The sequence below is a fragment of the Eubalaena glacialis genome, chromosome X (genome assembly GCF_028564815.1).
Source record: "Eubalaena glacialis isolate mEubGla1 chromosome X, mEubGla1.1.hap2.+ XY, whole genome shotgun sequence".
Lineage (NCBI taxonomy): Eukaryota > Metazoa > Chordata > Mammalia > Artiodactyla > Balaenidae > Eubalaena > Eubalaena glacialis.
The window spans coordinates 121,348,722-121,374,389 of record NC_083736.1 but is presented as its reverse complement, the minus strand read 5'-3'; the positions used below and the strand labels follow the sequence as shown (position 1 = coordinate 121,374,389).

Here is a 25,668-nt window from a genome sequence, read left to right as displayed (position 1 = left end):
TACATTAGTCAGTGAAAGGAAATTGGATTGCGCTTTTTATTTAAGAGCCTAAAACTCCTGGGCAGGATACTGATTTCTCAAATGCCACTTGGGAGGCTGGCTTCTTTAGCAAGTACAGCTGTAGAATAAGACCCAGGTCTCCCAGCATAGCCTGATGTTTCCCTAGTATAAAGCTGAAAGGACCTCTTTAATGTTAATACCCCACCTCTTTGTAAATTATGTTTTCTTTTTGTGTCCACTTCTCAAAATAAGCTCATAATATTCACCTACAGCTCACACAGTGTGGAGGTGAAAGATGTGGAGAGAAGGGCCCAAAGGGGGTGTCTACATTTGACAAATACTTTGTATATGAGAAGAATTTGCTTCATGGTAAATTTGTGGAAGAAAATACAGGCTGTCTGATAAGACGTGGCAGATTTCAGATGGGGGTGTTGGCAGGATACCATTGTTTGCCCCTTATCCCACACAGAGCCTTGGGAAGTCGGCTTGATAATGCCACATTGGGTGGCTTGGGAAGAAGGTCAGACTGCAGGCTGGCTACATTCTCATTTGTTCTTAACCTTCCTACTTTTGCCTCAGCTGCAGCCCTTTCCAGTAGATTGGGAGGGGCTAAAAACTAAAGTCTTGCTGGGTTCCAGTTAGTATTCACTGATACAAGGGGCGGTCTTTCAATGGGGCGGGAGATTTCACAGCTGTGGGTTGCAAGTAGGCAAGTTACTGTGAAAGATGTGTGAAAGATTTTGATTTTGGTGCTGGATTTGGAACAGGTGTCAGTCAAGAGAATGTGTCCTGTGCTCCCGAATGTGCTGATTAAGAATACTTTGATCGGGCTTCCCTGGTGGCACAGTGGTTGAGAATCTGCCTGCTGATGCAGGGGACACGGGTTCGAGCCCTGGTCTGGGAAGATCCCACATGCCGCGGAGCAACTAGGCCCGTGAGCCACAACTACTGAGCCTGCGCGTCTGGAGCCTGTGCTCCGCAACAAGAGAGGCCACGATAGTGAAGAGGCCCGTGCACCGCGATGAAGAGTGGCCCCCGCTTGCCACAACTGGAGAAGGCCCTTGCACAGAAACGAAGACCCAACACAGCCAAGAATAAAAATATAAAAATAAATTAAAAAAAAAAGAGAATACTTTGATCCTGGTGAAATAGACTCTCACATTGATGTATGTTCACAGAGTCACAAATAGATATTTATGGAAGGAAAAATCAAGGTTTTGTTCCATGAACGCTCACCTGCAGTTTAACAAAGAAGCACATATGTGTCTATGGACATAATTTTATGATGTACAGGCTACCCTCAGTTATTTGTAGCTGCATTATGTGCTTTGGAAGTGATTGGAAGTTAACTCCGCAGTACAGCCGGGCAAGTCCCCTACCTAAAGTACCCTACCAGACTGCTACCAAGTAGGGCAAATTCAGAGATTGCAGATTCTTCATTTGAAGTTAATATTAACCCAAGTCAAATAGCGTTACGTAAACACATCTGAAAAATTCAATATCATACATTCCAAAACCAAATGGAATATTTTAAAGTGTCTGCAACTTTTGTTTCATTCCCATTAAGATAAACTATTCAGAAGAGGTAGTCTGAATATCATACTATAGCTGCTGTCTTTCATAAAAGGTGATGCTGCTGCTGATTCTAGATTTTTTTCTAATTCAAAAATTTATTTATATATGGATAACTTTCCAAAGCTATACAAGCCAAGTGCCATTTATGCTTTTATAAAGAGATACATAACTTAGAGAATATTTCAGGGCTATCTTCAGGAATCCAGAAGCTGGGATTACAACTCAGAGCCCATGGCCTATCAGTGGAATGGTGTGCCAGATTGGACACAAGGATTTTCCTTCAGTTCACTTCAATTAATTTGTCTTTACTAAGGGCCTAAGTGTACAAAATCCAGTGAATTCCATGGAGGTACAGAAGTGACAAAGATATAACCCTTGTTTTCACAAGGTATTTCTAGTATTTTTCCTAAAGTATACAATCTATATTTTCACCTTGGCTATGTTGGCTATGTTTTTGAGAACTGGGAATTCTTTTTTTTTTTCCCCCAAAATGTAGAATGTAAGCAACTGAAAATAAAGCATCATCTTCTCAGAAGGTGATATTGCATTAGCTTTGAAGTCAGACAAATGGGTTCAAAGTCAGACAGTGAATCCACTGCCTATTTGTCTTAGGCAAGTCACTTAACTCCTCTGAGCCTCAATTTCCTCAGCTATAAAATGGGGCTGTCTGAATCTGATTATGAATTGAAAAGCCCTTTGCCTTAGTAAAATAACACACAAAGAAATGCAGCATAGTGTCTGGCACAAGGGGGACATACGTTAATATTCATACTTATTTATACAGAAGTTCATTCAGGCTTTTGACCAAAAGTGAAAAAAATAGCAAATCTACAACTTAACCAAATCAATCATTTAGAATTGAGAAAAGTAAGAAAGCTGATGCCACTGTTATCATTACTATATGAGTATAAAAGAGCTAAGCTTTAAATTATAATGCTGTACACCTGAAACTTATATCATTTAAAAAAAAAGAGCTAAGAAAATGCTCAGAAGAATCAGGAGCACTTTGTTTGCAGGAGGTCGCTCTTCTATTAGCAGACTACTCTACACATCTCTCACGCACCCCTCACTTCCTGCACCAGACTTTCCTAAACTCGGCAGTTCCCATTCGTGAACTTCATAGGGATAAATATCAAGTGCCATTGAAAGGTATCAGTAGCATAAGTCCTGTGTAGAGGGTCCTCTCAAATGTGTACTTCACTATAGAGAAGAAGCATTTTCATCTTAGGAAGTCTGTGAATAGACTGTGCTCAAAGTGCCCCCTACCACAGTCTTCAACCTTCTTTTCCACAGATGGTTCTTTGCCCTAAAAGCATTATCACCTTTTTTGACTCCAGTAATAGCTTCGTTCTGCTCTTTAAAAAGAAATTGGGGAAGAAATTGAAGTGCGTTTCAGAATTTGTTTCTACTATCATGTCTGTGAAAGTATCATATAATTATATTGCATTTCTTTTTTCAGATTGGCAAGTTATGTGCCCATTCTCAACAACGTCAGTATAGATCTGCTTATTATCCTGAAGATTTGTTTATTGACAAGAAGGTATTAAAAGTTGCTCATGTAGAACATGAAGAAACCTTATCCAGCCGAAGAAGGTGAGAGATTTTTTTTTCTCTCTACTTCAGCATACAATTAGCAATTGTGTTTTAAGGTCAAAAACCATTGGAGGGAAGCTTCTTAAATACATGTTATTTAGTTCTTCTGAGTAGAGTGTTTGATTAATTAAATCTATCATCTATTAATGTTAAAGAAAAAAGATATTGTATTATATCCAAGCCATATTTAAATGTAAATTTACCATATGTAAATATCCAGTACAGCAACACAGGGTGGAATAGACTTCTCTATTCAAGATCTTTATTGATTAAACAAAACCTTTTCTGTTTATGATCTGGTCTCACAATTCCGTGACTTGGTTTGTGGCTTTCCACAAACAGTGAGTCAGGGGTGAGTTCACCAAAGAGAAACTGGCAAGACACTCTCATGTGTATACACACACACTTCACACTCTACACACTCTTTAAAAATTTTTTTTTAATTTTATATTGGAGTATAGTTGATTAACAATGATGTGTTAGTTACTGGGGTACAGCAAAGTGATTCAGTTATACCCATACAGGTATCCATTCTTTTTCAAATTCTTTTCCCATTTAGGTTATTACAGAATATTGAGCCGAGTTCCCTGTGCTATACAGTAGGTCCTTGTTAGTTACCTATTTAAAATAAAGTAGTACACACTCTTTTCAGAATGATAAAATGAAGGATTTGGTTTCTATTCCTTAAGACAACAGTCAAGGGACCAAATTAAAGTTTGTTGCTTATTCTCTTCATTCCTCCTCCCCCTATCCAGATTCCCTCCTTCCCTATTCTAGTTTCATGGTTACAAATAAGGGGTGGAAATTGGATTGGGAAGCTCAACACAAATCTGGGAGAATTGATTTCCCCAAAAGGACTGCACAGGTAGCCAACCCTGCCACTGGCTTAAGAATAGCTAGACATGAGTTCTGCCTCATGATGACTTTGAGAGGATTGGGAGAGATTGGCCTAGAGACAGAAAATTAAGAGATAGAATAAGTAATAGTCTCATATTTGGGCTAAATTATTCCTTTCATGTCCATTTACCACAGGAGATTTTGAAACGGTAACTCTTAGGCATATATGACACAGTTTAGAGTGAGAGAGGGCAGTAAGGCCACTTGGGAGATAGTCCTCCAAAGAAGCATTTCAGGAAGTCACATTTTCTTTTGGTGACTTCCAACCTAATAAGTTTCTAGTTTCCCTGTAACAGCAGTTTTGAAGTGTGATTTGAGAACTCAGGGAGTCCCAAACCCTTTCAGAGGGTCTGTAAGATCCTCCTTTTACTAACTACGTATCTATGTGAAGCTGGCTTTTATTCATACACTTCAACCAAAATAAAATATGGCAACACATTAAATGCAGAAGCCAATGGGAGAATTTAGCTGACTCCTATTAAGACAGGCAGTAAAGATATTTTGCAAAAATGCAAAAGCATTACCGCTTTTCTCACTTTTTTCATAAAAATGTAATTTATGCTAACATATAAAGACTCATTATTGTTAGTTTAAAATTAATAATAAATTAAAAAAATTTTTCCTGAGTTTTAATTTCTAAAACAGTAGATATCAATAAATATATATCATGTAAACAAAAGCTCTTTGGGGTCCTTAATAATTTTTAAGAACCCTTTGGAAAAGAAAGAAAGAAAGAAAAGGGACTTCCCTGGCGGCCCAGTGATTAAGAATCCGTGCTTCCACTGTAGGGGGCGTGGGTTCCATCCCTGGTCGGGGAACTAAGATCCTACATGCCGAGTGGTACGGCGGGGGCGGCGGGGGGACCCTTTGGGTTGTGTTGGTTATCTAGTGCTATATAACAAGTTACTACAAAACATATTTATTTAAAACAACAAACATTTATTATCTCACAGTTTCTGTCAGGAATTTGGGAGCGGCTTAGCTGGGTGGTCCTCAGTCTCAAAGAAATTTTGGTCAAGGTGTGACCTGGAGCTGCAGTCCGCTGAGTGTTGACTGAGGCTGGAGGGTCCCCTTGCATGGTGGCTCATTTACACATGGAGCAAGTTAGTGCTGGTTGGTTGTTTGAAGGAGGCCTCAGTTTCTCACCACACGGACCTTCTGAGTGTCCTCACAACATGGCTGCTGGCTTCCCCAGAATAAGTGAGCCATGGAAGAGAGCAAGGAGAAAGCTGAGATGTCTTTCACGACCTAGTCTTGGAAGTGACATACTGTCACTTCTGACATATTCGATTTGCTAGAAGCAAGTCACCAATTCTAGTCCGCATTCAAGGGGAGGGAAATTAAGCTCCGCCTCTTGAAAGGAGCAGTATCAAAGAGTTTGTTGACTTTTTAATTTATTTATATTTATTTATTTATTTATTTATATTTATTTATTTATATTTATTTATTTATTTCTCTTTTGGCCGTGCCACACGGCATGTGGGATCTTAGTTCCCCAAACAAGGATCGAACCTGGGCCCCTTGCAGTAGAAGCACAGAGTCTTAACCAGTGGACTGCCAGGGAAGTCCCTGGACATATTTAAAACCGCCACAGGGGTCCTGGCACCAAAATACTCTGAGAACCATTTCCATATAGCATAGGGGTTCTTTGGGAAATTTTTTGTCTTTCTGGGAAGACAGGAAATTTTTTGTCTTTCAGGAAAATTAGGCCATTTCTTCAGGCCCTCTTGAGCCCCTGTCTGTCCTTTGTCCATTGCTCTCCATTGCTTTCACTCTTTGCCCAAACCACCTGAGGAATTAACCTCACTTATTGACCTTTAACTAGTGGAAACCTCTTGCATATTGCACTGAAGTGAGGACTTTATATAATATTATAGATTAATTATTTATAAATAATATATAAAATAAAATAGAAGTTATAAGTAATATAATGTTTGTTTTATATATTATATTTATATTACATTTATAGTATAATATAAATAAAATATTATTTATATATATATAGCATTATTATATATATATATTATATATATATTATATATTGTTCAACTCAGCAGAAATTTGGGAAACACCTGTTATGTGCCAGAATGTATACTGTGCACTGGAAATCAAGACACAGTCTCTGCTCTCCAAATCAGTCTAATGTGGAAATAGACTTAAATAGCGATCATTTCAAAACAGTTTTATAAGTGCAAAGAGGCAGCCTACAAGGAAGGAGAGAACCTCTGCCCAGGTATAGTGGAGGCTTCATTGAGGATGTGGTATATTAATTTGTAACAGAATCACATGCAAAGCTTTTTCAAAATAAACACAGTATTCCAGTCGCATTTTGAGATCACCCTGTCAACCTAGACACATTGATAAGTAAATAGGACGTTCGTTTATTAAGGTCCTGCTGCCATGGCTTCTATCTTGGGCTCTATGGGACCTATTCCCTTTCGCCTTACCAGGGAGGGCTCTATGGATGTTGATTCCTCCAGGGAAAGAAAAAATCGGTAAATGAGTTTTTGGCTAGGCACCCAGATTTGACACTTTGTTTAGATTCGTTTTTGAATTTGTTGCTAACCCCCAAAGAAAAAAAAGGATAGTAAGAAAAATTGCAAAAGCCCGTAGACTTAAGTAAGTGGTAGTCAGGCAGGGCTCCTTTGGGTGTTGGGAACATGAGCCCACCCCATGGTGTTTCTCATCTTTTTTGCACACTGAAGCAAAACTGAGATGGAGCCCTTCCTTCTGAATTCTCTGGCAGAATAAGAAAATAAAACAACAGGAGAGTGTCTGATTTCATTTAACTCTGTCAAATAGCATTGTAAACCCTCTTAGGGAGAGTGGCGAGTAGGGGATTAAGATGATCTCTTGCTAAATGCGCTGCCCCCTGCAATCTGATGTTACTGAGAGGGCTTGCTGTGGCAGAGTGTTAGTACCTCTCTACATTTCTCAGTATGTTCTGCACAGGATTTCACACTGTCCAAAAAAACATATGTACCTCCAGCACCCCTCGCACCCATGCTCCAGCTCCATCCTCTGTGGTTAAGAATATGATAATTAGAAAGGAACCCTATTGTAGCATTCAGTCTGTGGAGGTTGTGAGCAAGCTGTCTGAATCTGATTATGAGTTGAAAAGCCCCGTTGCCTTATTAAAATAAAAACACACAAAGAAACGCAGGATTCCTTTGGTAGCATTCAGAAGTCATCTGTTTGTTTTGTCTGCCCCCAACTGGGTAGTTTGCAACACACAACTAATCTTAGAAATAGCTTAGTTCAATTTAAAGGCGATTTGATACTCAACTGGTGGCCTAAGTATGGGACCCAGCATTCCTTTCAGATACAAATATTGAAAATATGTGTCATCAGATTTAAAACAGTGAGGGTAGGACAAGATGCATAAGTAGTACAATCAGAATAAAAGAAATGGCATTTTCACAGCCCTTTCCAACTCTAATATTTTCAGCTCCTCTCAGATGTCAGGCTTTCCCTCCTTTGCCCTGTTGAATGTCTCTTTCACCACTTCCCCTATGATAATGTGTACCTTGTCATTTGCATATTGCCCATAAAGTTTGATATTTTATGACATGAGCAATATCTTTCCCTTTTCCAAACACAAAATCTGTAGTTGAATATAGTCCATTCAGCATCTACACACCAAGCTTCTGGCCCAGATGCTAACCTGTGAGAAAGTCACACAGTCCCTCCACCCTTGTGAAAGTACATCTACGTATTCCAGCCTTCCCTGTCCTGCACTCCCCCTCCTCCCTTTCCTCTCTGACTTGGTCTAAAGGGGCAGTGGATTAGGTGACACTAGTAAATGACCTAGAAAGAAAAGAACAAAAGCTGATCTCAGCTCCCTGGTCCAAAATCAATGCTTACTGCCACTCCCTCTCAGACTGCTGCCTTCCACCCTCTGAACAAAACAAAGTATGTCCTGAGTGAATCGACGAGTCTCAGGTCTGGTGCAAGTCATTCTGCCCTAAATAGGACTCTACTTCTTTCAACTTTTGTGAACACCGTCTATGCTGGTGTAAGGATTAGGCTCTGAGGACTAGGAGAAGCTCCTAACCTAGTTAGGGAGACAGACACACAAATAATTTTGATGCATTGAGGGGTGAGTGCCAAAACAGAGCTATGTACAGAAGGGTGGCAGCATCATAGATGGGAAGGTTAGCAGCTCTCCTGCAAAAAGGTAACTCTTGAGCTGGGCCTTGAAGGAAGAGTAGAAATTCAACGGATGGAGGAGGGGAAAGAGGGTATTCCAGGCCAAGGGAACAGTACGAGAAAAAGTATGGGCTAGTCTCTGGAATGTAGAAAATTATAGCTTGGGGTCAGACCATGAAAGGTTCTCTGCAGCAGAAATAAGTATGATTCTGCATCATTCTAATGATAAATAGCTTATGGGCTTTTCTGTGTTTTTAATTTTTTAAAAAAATAGTGAGCTTATATTATTTTATATTAAGAAAAATAAGATCCTTAATGATAAAGGAGAAAAGTTCAGGATCTGCAGCTGGGGATGAAAGGTTGCTTTTTACTTGCAGTGGTTTCCAATTAGTGCTGCTTTGATGCCTGCCCAAGCAAATCATTGCAAGAAAGCAAAGGGAATCCCCTCGGCCACAACCCAAGAAGGGGACGCTCCTCTTGAGGATGGTGGGAGCCCCCTAGGGAAGATCACGTGCGCCTAGCTGCACTATTTCAAAATGGCTCGTGCACGCAAAGGGGCCCTGTCCTTTAGTTCCACATTTAACACATTGAAGAGACTCTTTTTCCTGAGTAGACTGCTGTGAGCAAGCATTGGGTTTGTCCCAAGTGAGAGCCGTAGGGTTCACTATTTATATGTCAAATGGTATGTTTGGCATGTATGATTAGAATAAAGTGGAATTCGAACCAAAGAACGTTCCCTTCAATCAAGTTGTTTTCCCATCCCGGGCAACTAATTGTCCAAACTTTTATCCTTTTTTTTTCCAGAGACAATTCAGTTGAGCAGACTGCCTTAGTTCACGCGTGGAGATTCTTTTGTTGTCTGTCACGGGTTACTAGCACAAAGAAAAGACATCTGGACTGGGTCATACATGGATAATTAATATGTCAATTTAGTTTCAGGTATCTTTCTTCAAAGAGATAAATAGAAATATATTTAACTCACCTCCTTTTAAAATTATAAGCAGGGAGATAGAAAGCTTTATTTAAGAAAAGGTAAAAATAAAATGCACTTAATTCCCATGCCAGAACAAGTCTAGGAAGGAGTGACAAAGAAGAGAAGAAATAAGACAGGCGCAGTAAACCCAGTGGGCAGTAAACTACTCCTGTCACACTCTGCTGCTTTCAGGGCTGTGGTGTCAGAGGACGTTATTACCTGTTGTCGCCCTCTTTTGAAAAGCTCATTAACTCTCCAACAGTTTAGAAAGTCTTCTACCCTGAAAAATAGGATGTCTGGCTTTCCTTTCAAAAATCAAAGTTTCTTTGGAAACCAAAATTTGTTTTCTCACAGTATTTAGAAGCTTTTGCGTGAAGGAGTGGCCTGTACCGTAACACTGTATTTGGGGGCTCAGAAGTATTGGCCAGTTTGCTACTGCCTCATCCCACAGGTCCTGGGAATTACTTGAGAACCAGCATTTATTTCATTATTTTGATGTTCTTTTCTAATCAAATCTACCTGGGATTCTAGGTGGGTTCTAATGGGAATAATATACACTGAGAACCAAAGAGAACTCAGTGAACAAGCCTATCAAGAAGAATAGGTTTTAGAGAAATAAACATAAAAGTTTACTGGAGTGGAAAGTCTAGAAAGGAAATATATCCAAATATTAAGTGTGATTATCTGGCTGGTAGCACTATAAATAAGGTTTTTTTTTCCCCCTTCTACTTTTCTATATTTTATAAATTCTCAATAGTGACCATATATTTCTTTTATGATGAGAAAAAAGCAGACTTCATTTTATAAGATGAAGGAAGGAATAGATTTTAACCACTGTTTGCAGCTCTTGCAGTGCTGAAGTTGTGGCCCTTATACATTTCTTTTCTCACCCTTCACCCGGGCCGTTGTTTCATGTTCATCCAAACCTGGCTCTTTCCCAGCTCTCCTGATCGTCTCTTTCCACTATTCCAAGGAGTATCTCTCTCTTATAGACAAAGCCTCTCTTTCTCTGAGACACATTTCACCTCTTCTCTACCCTTTTTTGGAGGTAAATCTCAATAACAGCTTTATTGAGATATAATCCACACACCATACAATTCATCCATTTAAAGTATATAATTCAGCTGTTTTTATTATATTCACAGAGTTGTGCAACCATCACAACAATCAATTTTAGAACATTTTCATCACCTCAAGAAGAAATCCCATACCTTTTAGCTATCATTCCCCAACCGTCATCCCCCCAGCCCAAAGCAACCACTAATCTACTTTATGCCTCTCTAAATTTGCCTATTCTGGACATTTCACATAAATGGAATCATATAATATGTGATCCTTCATGATTGGTTTCTTTCACTTACCATAATGTTTTCAAGGTTCACCCATGTTGTAGCACGCAGGAATACTTTTTTTAAGACAGAATAATATTCCATCGTATAGAATATGTGTTTGTTGATCTGTCTTGTTCCACCTTTTGGCTATTGTTAATAGTACTGCTATGAGCATGCATGTACATGTACTTATTTGAGTACTTGTTTTGAATTATTTTGGCTATATACCTAGTAGTGGAATTGCTGGGTCATGTGGTAACTCTATGCTTAACTTTGTGAAGAACCACCAAACTATTTTCCACAGTGGTCGTGCTGTTTTACATTCCCACCAGCAATGTGTGGGAGTTCCAATTTCTCCCCACCCTTCCCAGCACTTGTTGTCTTTTTTATTATAGTCATCTTGAAGTGGTATCTTACTGTGGTTTTGATTTGCCTTTCCCTGATGATTTAACCTACCTTTTTAAACTCGACTTCATCTTGGCTTGGTCTTCCACATTTGATACTCAATTTCGGATTCTTAGACACAAATCCTTGTGAAGGCCACCACCACTTTCCTACCAGGCAAAGACCATCTAAACTGCTATACCAGATTAGTCCAGTGATTTACCCAGCCCAATAGCTAGCTAATTTTTGAAAAAGAATAACAGGAAAAATATTTAGGGAGAAAACATGGTTGTACTTTTTAATACCCACCTTAAAAGATAAAGTATTATTTATCTTGCGCATATAAAGTTATCTGGAACTGGAAAACAACTTAATTATCTTGCATACATAAATTTATCTGGAATATAATATATATTTCATATATATACTATATTTATATTCTACAGGCTCATAATAATGGAAATAAATTGCCAAATGGCTAACACTGTGGAGGTATTACTCTGTGCCAGCTACTGTGCTAAACACTTTACATGCATTGTCTCATTTAATCATCCCAGCAACCTATCATTTGCTTCATTTTACAGATAAAGAAACTAAGCCTCAGAGAAGTTTAGAATCTGTCTAGTAAGGTTTTACTGCTAAGTAAGTGAGAGAGTAACTGGCATTTGAAACTCACGTGGGTCAGACTCCAAAATCAGTGTTCTTAGCTACTACTCCTAATGGGTTTTAAGGGGCTGTTCTGAGAATCCAGCCATCACTATATCATAGTTCCCAAATGAAACTGTGTTCTAAATTCAAAATAACTAATTCAGAAGCAAGTTTTAAAAACACTATCTCTCCCTAGGTCCATCCTGTATGTCCTATGGAGGTAATGAGTACTCTGTGAAGCAGGATGGTCTTTTATTTCCCCAAGTTACCTTGTTCAAGTTTCAGAGAGATTCCCCGAGTTCTAGAATTTGATGACCTAGACATTATTCACAGTCTTTGTGGCTTTCTTAGACTTTTATTTTGACCCCACCAAGTAATATCCCTCCATACTAAAGTTGGAGGGCTTAGGTTTATCGCAGCCCTTTGTCCCCTCGACATTTAGATAGACCCTCTCTGAATCTTCTTCAGTTTGTCAATGATCTTTATGATCAGCCAAGAAAAAAACTGCAGTAGTTGGGAGGCTGGAAGAAGTTCAGAGTGTTATGTTTGTTTGTTTGTTTGTTTTAACTTCTAGGGAAGTCAAATTGGAAGGCTTTGCTATGAGGTTCAATTTTTCTTGCTATGTGCTATGTTAGTGAGAGAGAGTTTGGAGGTAGGAGGAGGCCTAAGGGAAACTCTTTCATTAAAGGGAGGGCCATCACTTCCCATAGACTAATGGCTGTATTCCATTTCCTCATGGAATGAGGGGAATTACTCAGCCTTCAGTCTTTCAGTTTCCACTCTTGGGAACCGTATTATTACCTTGTAAAACAGAGCATCTCCCCTATTAGCATTAATTGAACCCATCTTTTTCCTCTGTGAGAAACTATAGTGTTGACTTTTATCTTCAGAGCCCTATATTGAGCCTCTTCACTTTGGAGGTTGACGGAGCTCAGCAACGAGCAGTAGGCTGTGAGAGGGTTTGAGCATAGCAGGACGTAACTGTTGGGGTATCAGGAGTTATATATGTCTCAGTAACCCTTCTCGAGTTGTTCTGTACATCACCCTGGCTTTACTGTGACCCGAGCCTTTGTGAAGATGTGCTGAGTGTCGTAAGTGCTCTCCCTCTCTCTCTTTCTCTAAATTATTAGTTGAAATGAATTGTTTTATGGTAATAAAATGGAAAATGGCATTAAATGCAAGACAGTAATTTCCACCAGTCTTCCTCTTTTGGCCAGATCTGAGAACAACCCCCAGAAGGCATTTCTGGGCTCCTCTAAAGGCCTATATATCAGGTCAGTCCATTGTTAGCCTGGAGACAGTATTGAATAATTACTCCACTGCCAGCAAATTCCCTGGTGAGAGTCTCTAAAAACTTAGTGAAGACTTAAGATAGACTTGAATATATATGAAGTATTCTTTAACTTCCCTTCTACAAGGAATATTGCTTTAGAAAATAAAGAGTATTTTATTTTGGTTTGTTTACTACTGGACATCTATTACATAGATATTTTAATATTTCTTAATAAGCATAAACACTTCTTTCCAGTCTATAGTGTCTTATTTTGTATGTCCATGTACATCTGAAAGAATATAATAGGCCAAAAGTTTTGCTGGGTATTTATGGGTGTGTATTTATACATATTTGCATATATAATACGTTCGCTTGGTCTCCTGTCTCTCTCTCTCTCTCACTCACACACACACACACACACACATACACACACACACACACACTCTTATAACATGAAAGCCAGAGCAAATATATAATAAAATATACTAGGACCCCTCCCACCCCCCCCCATAGGAACCACAATATATAAACAAAGAACAAAGAAACCTTCCTCCTTTAGCAGATGTGAGTTTCTCTGATGATATTGTCAGGAGAATTTCACAGAGCTTACACTGCTCTGAGCACCCTGCGATTCTGATCTGCAACTATTAGCCAGAGTCTATATGGAAAGGGGCCATCTCTAGGGTAATAGCATTGTAAATTACAATCAGTGGACTCAGTTACACTCAGAAACCAAAAGATATGTAGTGCTTCAGTGTGCCTTGTAATCAGCACCTTTGAGAATGTGGGTAACAGCATCTGAACAAAAAATGGAAGCTGAACGTGTTAGAAAAATGGATGGTGGAATTAAATCACCCTTCTGATAGGAACAGCACCTTATATGGCAGGCAAATTTTTTTCTGTCATTTTATTGATTTAAAAAAAAAAAACCTAAATTGTGGCCTCGTAGCCAAGAATGTCTTTTTAAATCATTTATTGCTCTAATCAGCTTGGCAGAGCCTTTCTGTCATGCTGATAAGGAAATTAAACTTACCTCATACTGGGTTTACTTGCATCTTATACACAGATGTTTTGTTTTTCTTTCAGGGAACTAATTCAGAAGTTAAAATCTTTCATCAGCTTCTACAGTGCTTTGCCTGGCTACATCTGCAGCCATAGCCCTGTGGCTGAAAACGACACCCTTTGCTGGAATGGACAAGAACTCGTGGAGAGGTAATCTTTTTCTAACGTTAAATGTAGCAATATTTGAGGAATACTCATCATATGTTCAGCTCAATGTTAGTTATCTTCTCTCCATTAATTTCATGAGAAAAATTCTAGAAAAAAACATCCACATGAACGTCTCCGACATGGTGGATGCCGTCTATAACTTATAGCCCTCATAGAACTTACAAACTTTGAAGCACGTGGAGAACTATGGATTCAGGAACATTTTACAAATTGTAAAGCATAAAACAAGCCTTTTTTTTTGGGGGGGGTGTCTTTGGCTTCTTCCATCTTCTCATTATGTGGGCCCTTATTGATTGATTGATTGATTGATTTGAAGAAATCATATTTGTACTAATAGCTGTTATTTATTGAGAGGTAACTACATGTTAAGCACCATGCTAAGTGCTTATATGTATTAACTCTTTTTATCCTTACATCAATCCTATGAAATAGCATTATCTCCCCCGCCCTGTGCCCCATGTTCTAGATGAAGATAGAGGAAAGAAGAAAAGGGAGGGAAGGAGGAGTACCATTTCACAGTATTTTTACTGAAATGTTTAATCATTTGAGTGTTTCTTAATATAATCTGTGCTAACATTCGTCATCTCTGAAGAATTTGCTTATCGCTGGAAAGGAAATAATATATATTCATTTCTTCAGCAAATATTTACTGAGCATTTTCTAAGTGCCAGTCATGTCGAAGTGAAAAGAACAGGCAAATTTTCCTGTCCTCAGTGAGCTTTCATTCTAGTGGGCTAATGGTATTCCTAACCTCCATTGCTTTGCATGTGTAAGGAATAGCTTACAATTAAAGAATTAAATCGGGAGGGTAGAATGCTTAGGAAACCATATGGAGTTGATGAACATGCTTTCAAAAATGTCTGTGCAAGGGGTAGCATGTTGTAGAGGAGAATACAGAAGAGTCCTGGATGCAAGTTCTGAATCTTTCACTGACCAGTTGTTTAACCAAGGGCAAGCGACTTAATCCCTCCGAGCCTTAGTTTCCCCATCTAAAAACCGAGATGGTTGGATTAGAGCACCTCTAGCTCCAGCAGTCTGTGTGTTTTATTTCCTTATGGATTTATACATTCATCCATACCTTCAACATTTATGTTTGAGATACTATGTGTTAGGCACCGAGGTAGGAGTTAGGGATATGAGGGTGAACAAGATAGGCAAGTTACTTGCTTTGGGGAGCTTACATTCTAGTGGAACCCAATATCCGGACACAGGATAATTAATCATGATGCTAAATGGAATTAATTAGCAATGTAATGTCATGGACAGAGGAAGGCTTTGGAGCCAGATGAACTTGGATTTGCATCTCAGTTCTGTTACTGACTACGTGTGGCCTGGGGTGAGTGACTTCACCTAGAAAGTCTCAAGGTCCTCTTCTGTAAGGAAGGGGCATCTCACAGGGTTGTTGTAACTAGTAGGTGAGGTAAAGTCCCTAGCAGACTGGCAGATACTGGAAGCTCAGTTCGTGTTACTTCTCTTCTTTCTCCCTTCCCCCACCACCCCTCCTCTTCCCAATGTAAAGTAGAACACATGCCTGAAAACAGCTTGTTTCTCAACTAAGCTTTGTACTGACCTGGAACAATGAGAATGAGGTGCTAATGAGACTGAGGCTGCATGCCACCCTGGAGATAGACTTCTCTGTAGCAAATGTGAATCAGGCTGGAGGGATTAATGGCCCCATGCAGCCCACTCTACTCTGGAGAAATGGTGTATCTTTATCACCCTAAAATCTCTATCAGGTACTGAGTAGAATCATGGAAATGTACCTAACTGTTACGACATATTCATTTAAATTGTCAAAGAAAAGCAGTTGGTATTTGGCTTTATAAAAAGCAGATGCCTTAAAACAGGTATAAATGATATAATATTTAAAAAGGAAAACACCCACAGGTCAAATATGTGGTTCTTGCATAAACTTGATGAGAAACCATCCCAATGACTTACCCACTGGTATAAGATGGTGAAAAATGAACAGTCCCTGAACACTAATTTGTTTTAAGCAGCATATCTTGTAACCATGGAAATTTTGGTTTATATTTATTTACTAATGTAATCATTCATTTATTTACTCATTTAACAAATATTTGAGTACCTACTGTGAATCAAGCGCTAATATGTTTCCTCATTGTTGTGATTGATTAGAGCAAATGTTGTAACCCCACTGGATATGTCTTCTGAAATATCAGATGATCCAGTTTTAGTTAATTCAAAAGAATTTCTTGTCAGGCAGGCCTATGTTTTTTTTATTTTTTATTTTTTTATTTTTTTTGGCTGTACTGGGTCTTCGCTGCTGCACGTGGGCTTTCCCTAGTTGCGGTGAGCGGGGGCTACTCTTCGTTGCAGTGCGTGGGCTTCTCATTGCGGTGGCTTCTCTTGTTGCAGAGCACGGGCTCTAGGTGTGCGGGCTTCAGTAGTTGTGGCTCGTGGGCTCTAGAGCGCAGGCTCAGTAGTTGTGGCGCACAGGCTTAGTTGCTCCGCGGCATGTGGGATCTTCCTGGACCAGGGATCAAACCCACGTCCCCTGCATTGGCAGGCGGATTCTTAACCACTGCGCCACCAGGGAAGTCCCGAATTAGTGGGATTTTTAAAAATTGAATTTTACTCATATAAACTACTTCATGTTCAGTATACTTTCATGAAGGATGTTGTCCTGGAACCAAGAAAGTCCTTTTCTATCAAATGGAAGAATCCAAAGCCTGCTAACTTTGAATGAGTCCAAAAGTTAACTAAATGCACTTCTGCACCGTTAAAATAACTCTGTTAAACTTCTTTGTTTAATTTGCTAGCTTTTAATATCTTAGGATATTGAAAATGATAAAATAAAATAAATATTATAGTATGGAGGAAAGCCATTATTCCAAACTCTTACTTGTACTTCTGAAAAAACAATTTTTTCGGAACAACTTTTATTGTTGATATATACTCTGCAGGAAATAAAAGAAGGAAGGAAGACAAAGAAGGTGGGAGGAAGGAAGGAAATCAAACGTGTTGGTAGACAGAATAAGGATAATGTAATCCAGGAAGTGACCCTTCCATGGTTGGCAACCTCGGGTTATAATTAACCTGTACTTTAATCACTGACCTAACGCAACGATGGGACTAGGGAATAGTGTCGAACTAGATTTTTACAAAATTACTCAAGAATATACATTTAATAATACGAAGTTCTGTAGCCTGAGGACATGTGTGCCCTCTATTTGCACCATTTATGAAGATTAGCTTTGTGCTGCATGTCTCATCTATAGTTAAATCCTCTTTCCAGTGCTTTTCATTTAATTTCTCATTTAATTTAGTCTTAAGTAACAGTTGCCAATTCATATTGTCAAGTGGCTTGTGACTTTGTTGCCTTTATAGGTTGGATTTGTGTTCCTTTGAAAATATTTTACTTTCAGTTAAGAAAATTTATGAAAATCAAGGATCTTGAAAGAGAACAAGACTTGTCAGTGGAGACACCTGATTAAAAAGAAAATATTGACGTTGAAGAAAATATCGATCAGTATCCATGTCAGCTGGGTCATCATAGCTGTTTATATCCTCCTACTATGGACGTACAGATCTTTCAACTTTTAAAGAGTCAAACAAGTCAGTGTCTCTCTAAATAAGGTCATATTTCACATCCTTTCAATTTTTATCTCTTATGAATAAAATCAATTGAACTATGCAGGAAAAGAACGTTTTCACAGATCTAGTCTCAGGGAGTACCACATAAGCATCATTTGTCCTTCTCACCTCCCCCTCTCTCCACCACCTCCTCATCTTGGCTGGAGATAAATATTGGCTTCCAGGATTTCACAGAGAAATCTTCAAATTAGCAAGCTTGGCTTGTGTGAGGTATACTCCGTCATGAGAGTCACCGTGTATCCTACAGGCAAAGATCTCCTACCACTGCCAAAGGCAGAAAATCCTCCATCTTTTGCCTTTGTAGAACTACAGTGAATTTCAGTTACAGAATCCCTGAGACCAAGAGAAAAATAAAGCAGCCCATAGAAGTAAGCTAACGCTGGGCTTAACAGCTAAATGTAGGCTTTGCCTGTATGAAGAGTGAACAAATTAGCAAATACATTCTCAAACACCTTTTTAGAACTGTTAGGCCAAATATCTGGATAATTGGCTGAAATTTTCATCCTTCTTCTGGATGGTTTGATACTGTGTAAGCCCTGTTTTATTGTTTAATCAAGTTTATTTTAAAATAGCATAAGAGAGAAACTGTTTGAACCTATACATGTTCAAAAACCTTAGTTAGAAAAAAATACTGGGTTTTTTTTCTACATTTAACATCTGATAATGCAGGTTCCTTCAACAAAGATTGAGCGCTTACTATGTACTAGGCCCTGTGGGGCATCCAGTGATAGGTAGAATGCAGTGCCTGCCCCTGCTGAGGAGTTTACAACTTAAGGAGAAGAATGAGAGGAAAAAAGTCAACCAGCCTCCTTCCTCAGCAGTCCAGGGAGAGCTCCCCTCAGAGCCGTCACAGCAGAGGCTCCCACCCATTTGTATTGGGCGTGCATGCTAGTGTGTGTGTGTTTTATTAAGGTGAAATTCATATAATATAAAATTAACCATTTTAAGGTATACAATACAGTGGCATTTAGTACATTCACTATGTTGTACAATCATCACCTCTATCTTGTTCCAAGACTTTGTCATCACCCCAGAAGAAACCTTATACCCATTAGTGATCACTTCCCATTCTCCCCTTCCTCTAGCCCCTGGCAACTAACCAATTCTGGATATTTCATATAAATGGAACCATTCACTTAGCATAATGTTTTTAAGGTTCATCCAAATTGTAGCATGTATCAGCACTTCTTTTCTTCTTATAGCCAAATAATATTTCATTGCATGGGTATAGCACATTTTCTTTATCCATTCATCAGTTTTCCACCCATTTTTATATTCACCCTGAGCAACTACTGCTCTAATCAGGCTTTTCCCACCATTTCTGAATCAGCTTGGCTCACCCTTAACCTTGAGGACAGGACAGCCTTCAGGTCTCCCATCCCCATCATACTTGATCACCACCTAAATGCTAGCCTCTCCTCCACCTGGCCTCATCTCTATATTCCTTTGCAGTTTTTCTCCCCCGAGTCTTTTTTTCTCAGCGCTGTGTGTATAGTCAGCTGGTCTCTCCTGCAGTCTGCATACCTCCTACAGGAGTTTGTACTTCCCTAGTGACTTTGAGGTTTATCAATTCCACATATACAACTACTTATACTTTGTGGCACGATGCCTCAGTTCCCTCTGTATCCAGTCCTAGCTGGTTTTGTTGCTCCTCTGCCATGCTGCTGTGCTCGATGGGCCTGGGTCAAGATGTCAGCCCCAGAATATTGCTGTTATCTTCTGGCTGATAGATCTGCATGGCCACTTTTGTTCATTATGGGTCAGTATCCATTTTGTATTTTCTCAGCATGACTCTGGGACTCTCAGTGGAGTACATGGGGCACCTGGCATTAGAGAATAAACTCCATGAGATCTGCAGGGGCGCATGGCAGTGAAGGTGCGTCCTCTCCCTCCTACGCAAGCTTACCTTCCATTTCACCTGAGAAATGATAGACGCACACACTCACTGCAAATTCTCCCTTATTTCCACTGATCAGACAAGTCTTCCAATGTTTATAGTGCCTCTCCAGGATTTCTCTGCTTAATTGGAAAGGCAGAAGCAGGAATATACAAAGCAATTATTTTAATTCTCAAGGAGTTTTGTTCTTGTCTCTAAACCTTCTGGATGCTTCAGAAAAGTAGCGTAACGAGACTGTTTTTCTTCTGCTGAGTTGGAGGGATAGACTGTGTCATATCAACAAGTGGGAATGAATGACGGAACCATTAACACCCAATTCCTGACATGTACAAAATAATGTTTTTTAAAATGAGATGAACAAAACGGCTGGGTTTTGCCCTATAATGTAGGAAAGGTGAGGGGAAATAGTCGATTCCGTTTTTATAATGCAGTTATTTTAAGAACACTGTTTTGAGGACTTGAGGTAGGGGAGGGACCAATTTCTAGCACTAGCAAGGTTTTCACTGGTTTAAAGAGTAAAATGGAAAGACCTTCAGGATCTTCAATCTGGTTATGAAGGAATTAATTGAAGAAAAGACCGACGTGCGGAGTGTATACATATTCAGACACACATATGCACTTGCACAGCTCGTTCCAATCACATCAGAACAGGCCAGTGACATGCAGCAGTCGCTATACATAGCTCCCATGTTCTCATGCTAAAATAGGTTATTATTTATTATTTGAGTTTTGTTTGTTAGTTTAGGTTTACGTTGTAGCTTTTCTCCAAAAGGCTCAAGGCAGTGTACATAGAACTTTGAATATGGGATAGCCAATGAAAACACCAATGGGGAGGCAAATATAAAATAAAAAACAGAGCCAAGAGGAAGTGGGCACAGGAAAGAAAGTAAACATCGGATCATGGAAATAATATTGAATGGTATTGAGTCAGGTCCTAAAGTCATTTACTTCTGAACTTGTTTAGGCACAAGTCAGACTAAACTCCTGCTGTAGCCAAGGCTTATAGCTCTTCTTAGCAGCCCCTGTTGTGATGGTCGGAGGGTTAGAAACTGTGGTGCAGCCTTCAATACCCCACCTCTTCTCATTGCTAGTTCTTCCTTTGCCCCCTATCCTGCAGGAAACTCTGCTTATGAAAGGCTGGCAGGAGGGAGAGAGGGACAAATAGGGCTTTGGTATATATATATATTTTTTGACTGGGAAAGTAACTTTATTTTGTTTGGAGCACTGTCTACCTCCGCAGCTTTTGGTCCCCTTCAGACATTTTTGGATTTCATTTCATTCAGTTTTCCTGGAAGCAGAAACATGACACTTCACTTTTTTCTGATTTGATTGTATGTCCTAGAATGAAAATACTGAGGTATAGCTAGTGTGGCAGCTTACATATTCTAACTTGCTTTAGGTAAGTCAAGATTTTTCATGGAAAAGTTTTGAAGGAAAAATAGATTACATAGAAAATGACTTAACTTGGTGTAGCATGAAATATTTGTGTCAGCTAGAGATTTTTTATAATCCTGGTAAGGTAAGACAGATAAATTTGGGGTGCGCCCCCATGTAATAATTCCTCTAAGGGCTTAGACTGACATATTTTCCGTTATAGATTTATGTCAAAAGTTGTCTTTAGTGACAGCTATTTTTCAGAACCTACTCTGTGGCAATACAGTGACATTTATCCCTTAAGATTACAGTGTCACATACAGCAGCTCTACCTGCAGAATTGAGTGAAAAAAACCCAGCTTATCCTACTGACTGACAGCATAATATGGTCTGCCACATTCAGGATGGGCTGCACTTGTCAACTGTCAGGTCTGAAGTAGCAGGAGGAGACACCCTCATGGCTCAACAGTGATGTCTGTAGCCACCTGTTGAAGGCTGGATGGCTTATTCTTGAAGCAGATTGTGTTCTCTTAGTTCTTACGCCAGCCCCACCCGTGCTCAGTTGGATCATCTCATTATACGGAGAGCATTTGGGGCCTCCAAGGCAGGTCCCAGCATATCCATACCGTCAACAAATCAATATCACCACACAGCTTCCTCTTTGAAATGTGATTCTGAAGGTGCAGTAAGACCTGTCTCCTCTCACTATCACTGCTCTGTGCACCAGAGCTCTTCTATTTTTGCTGGGAAGGCTTAGGAGACGGGTCCGTGAAGGACTATAAGTGCCTTTAAGAAATTATTTATTTAACACATCAGGGCTTTTATGTCCTTGAAGTATTATTTCTCCTTCCGAGTAGGCACTTTGGTAGGTCGCAGACTGATTTCACTGAGGCTGCCAGTCTTCAAAATATCTTTCGACATCTTCTTTAGGAAAAGCCTTGAGGGCATGTGGCCGTTCCCGCAGCCTGCAAGTTGCTGGTGTTCAGCCCGTTGATCATCAGTGGTACAGACAATTACAGGGAGAAGACCCTGAGAGGTTAGGATGCATGAACCAGGTGATCGTTGCATTATCAGGAAGAGTGAGCGCAGTCATTAGAACGATACAGATGGAGATTTTCATCCTGGTTTACACATTGACTCTGTGCTTCTGGCAAGTCATTTAGCATCACGTTCTGTTACCTTGTTTGTAAGATGGGTATAATGGTACCTATTGTGCAGGATTGTTGTGAAGCTGTGTGCTGGCCCGTAGGCACTGAATAAATGATAGCTGTTGATGTTATCATATCATTAGAGTGTGGCCGAGCAGGACGGGCAAAGGTCCAGAGCAAGGGTGAAGAGCTGTAGGCCATCCTTCCTGTAAAGGTAAACTGGATTTGGGGTAAATATCTATACGTCTTTTGGAACCAAACTGTTGAATGGGGAGGCTGCTCAAGCAGGGTCATACCATTTGGGATTCATTTGGGGTAAGAGGATAATAATGGGACTCTTTATTTCTTGTGACACTTAAACTGGCTTTAAGTGGGCTTTGCAGAGAGGCATTCCAGAAATGTTTTAAGTAATGTCAGGATCGTCGATGGGACCCAACACGGTTTTGGCTGTATACATTCTGGTTGATATTTGTTTACGAATTTGAAATCTGCCATTGCTTTTTTTTTTGCATTTTATTATTTTTTTTAAACGTCTTTATTGAAGTATAATTGCTTTACAATGGTGTGTTAGTTTCTGCTTTATAACAAAGTGAATCAGTTATACATATACATATGTTCCCATATCTCTTCCCTCTTGTATCTCCCTCCCTCCCACCCTCCCAATCTCACCCCTCTAGGTGGTCACAAAGCACCGAGCTGATCTCCCTGTGCTATGCGGCTGCTTCCCACTAGCTATCTATTGTACATCTGGTAGTGTATATATGTCCATGACACTCTCTCACCCTGTCACATCTCACCTTTCCCCCTCCCCATATCCTCAAGTCCATTCTCTAGTAGGTCTGTGTCTTTATTCCCGTCTTGCCACTAGGTTCTTCATGGCCTTTTTTTTTTTTTCTTAGATTCCATATATATGTGTTAGCATACTGTATTTGTTTTTCTCTTTCTGACTTACTTCACTCTGTATGACAGACTCTAACTCCATCCACCTCATTACAAATACCTCCATTTCATTTCTTTTTATGGCTGAGTAACATTCCATTGTATATATGTGCCACATCTTCTTTATCCATTCATCCGATGATGGACACTTAGGTTGCTTCCAGGTCCTGGCTATTGTAAATAGAGCTACAATGAACATTTTGGTACATGACTCTTTTTGAACTATGGTTTTCTCAGGGTATATGCCCAGTAGTGGGATTGCTGGGTTGTATGGTAGTTCTATTTGTAGTTTTTTAAGAAACCTCCATACTGTTCTCCATAGTGGCTGTATCAATTTACATTCCCACCAACAGTGCAAGAGTGTTCCCTTTCCTCCACACCCTCTCCAGCATTTATTGTTTCTAGATTTTTTGATGATGGCCAATCTGACCAGTGTGAGATGATATCTCATTGTAGTTTTGATTTGCATTTCTCTAATGATTAATGATGTTGAGCATTCTTTCATGTGTCTGTTGGCAATCTGTATATCTTCTTTGGAGAAATGTCTATTTAGGTCTTCTGCCCATTTTTGGATTGGGTTGTTCGTTTTTCTGTTATTGAGCTGCATAAGCTGCTTGTAAATCTTGGAGATTAATCCTTTGTCAGTTGCTTCATTTGCAAATATTTTCTCCCATTCTGAGGGTTGTCTTTTGGTCTTGTTTATGGTTTCCTTTGCTGTGCAAAAGCTTTTAAGTTTCATTAGGTCCCATTTGTTTATTTGTGTTTTTATTTCCATTTCTCTAGGAGCTGGGTCAAAAAGAATCTTGCTGTGATTTATGTCATAGAGTGTTCTGCCTATGTTTTCCTCTAAGAGTTTGATAGTGTCTGGCCTTACACTTAGGTCTTTAGTCCATTTTGAGTTTATTTTTGTGTATGGTGTCAGGGAGTGTTCTAATTTCATACTTTTACATGTATCTGTCCAATTTTCCCAGCACCACTTATTGAAGAGGCTGTCTTTTCTCCACTGTATATGCTTGCCTCCTTTATCAAAGATAAGGTGACCATATGTGCGTGGGTTTATCTCTGGGCTTTCTATCCTGTTCCATTGATCTATATTTCTGTTTTTGTGCCAGTACCAAACTGTCTTGATTACTGTAGCTTTGTAATATAGTCTGAAGTCAGGGAGCCTGATTCCTCCAGCTCCATTTTTCGTTCTCAAGATTGCTTTGGCTATTCGGGGTCTTTTGTGTTTCCATACAAATTGTGAAATTTTTTGTTCTAGTTCTGTGAAAAATGCCAGTGGTAGTTTGATAGGGATCGCATTGAATCTGTAGATTGCTTTGGGTAGTAGAGTCATTTTCACAATGTTGATTCTTCCAATCCAAGAACATGGTGTATCTCTCCATCTATTTGTATCATCTTTAATTTCTTTCATCAGTGTCTTATAATTTTCTGCATACAGGTCTTTTGTCTCCTTAGGTAGGTTTATTCCTAGATATTTTATTCTTTTTGTTGCAATGGTAAACGGGAGTGTTTTCTTAATTTCACTTTCAGATTTTTCGTCATTAGTGTATAGAAATGCAAGAGATTTCTGTGCATTAATTTTGTATCCTGCTACTTTACCAAATTCATTGATTAGCTCTAGTAGTTTTCTGGTAGCATCTTTAGGATTCTCTATGTATAGTATCATGTCATCTGCAAACAGTGACAGCTTTACTTCTTCTTTTCCGATTTGGATTCCTTTTATTTCTTTTTCTTCTCTGATTGCTGTGGCTAACACTTCCAAAACTATGTTGAATAATAGTGGTGAGAGTGGGCAACCTTGTCTTGTTCCTGATCTTAGTGGAAATGGTTTCAGTTTTTCACCATTGAGGACAATATTGGCTGTGGGTTTGTCATATATGGCCTTTATTATGTTGAGGAAAGTTCCCTCTATGCCTACTTTCTGCAGGGCTTTTATCATAAATGGGTGTTGAATTTTGTCGAAAGCTTTCTCTGCATCTATTGAGATGATCATATGGTTTTTCTCCTTCAATTTGTTAATATGGTGCATCACGTTGATTGATTTGCGTATATTGAAGAATCCTTGCATTCCTGGGATAAACCCCATTTGATCATGGTGTATGATCCTTTTGATGTGCTGTTGGATTCTGTTTGCTAGTATTTTGTTGAGGATTTTTGCATCTGTGTTCATCAGTGATATTGGCCTGTAGTTTTCTTTCTTTGTGACATCTTTGTCTGGTTTTGGTATCAGGGTGATGGTGGCCTCGTAGAATGAGTTTGGGAGTGTTCCTCCCTCTGCAATATTTTGGAAGAGTTTGAGAAGGATAGGTGTTAGCTCTTCTCTAAATGTTTGATAGAATTCGCCTGTGAAGCCATCTGGTCCTGGGCTTTTGTGTGTTGGAAGATTTTTAATCACAGTTTCAATTTCAGTGCTTGTGATTGGTCTGTTCATATTTTCTATTTCTTCCTGGTTCAGTCTCGGCAGGTTGTGCATTTCTAAGAATCTGTCCATTTCTTCCAGGTTGTCCATTTTATTGGCATAGAGTTGCTTGTAGAAATCTCTCATGATCGTTTGTATTTCTGCGGTGTCAGTGGTTACTTCTCCTTTTTCATTTCTAATTCTATTGATTTGAGTCTTCTCCCTTTTTCTCTTGATG

The 25,668-nt window shown here is 39.4% G+C and overlaps 1 protein-coding gene across 1 annotated transcript in view; it reads left to right on the top strand.

The window, feature by feature from the left end:
• The window catches only part of GPC3 (glypican 3), a 426,709-nt gene that overhangs the window by 269,130 nt on the left and 131,911 nt on the right, over positions 1-25,668 (top strand). The window contains exons 4-5 of the mRNA XM_061177875.1: positions 3,035-3,168; positions 13,910-14,035. Coding sequence (XP_061033858.1) covers positions 3,035-3,168; positions 13,910-14,035 — 260 coding nt within the window. The remainder of the gene's footprint in view (positions 1-3,034; positions 3,169-13,909; positions 14,036-25,668) is intronic.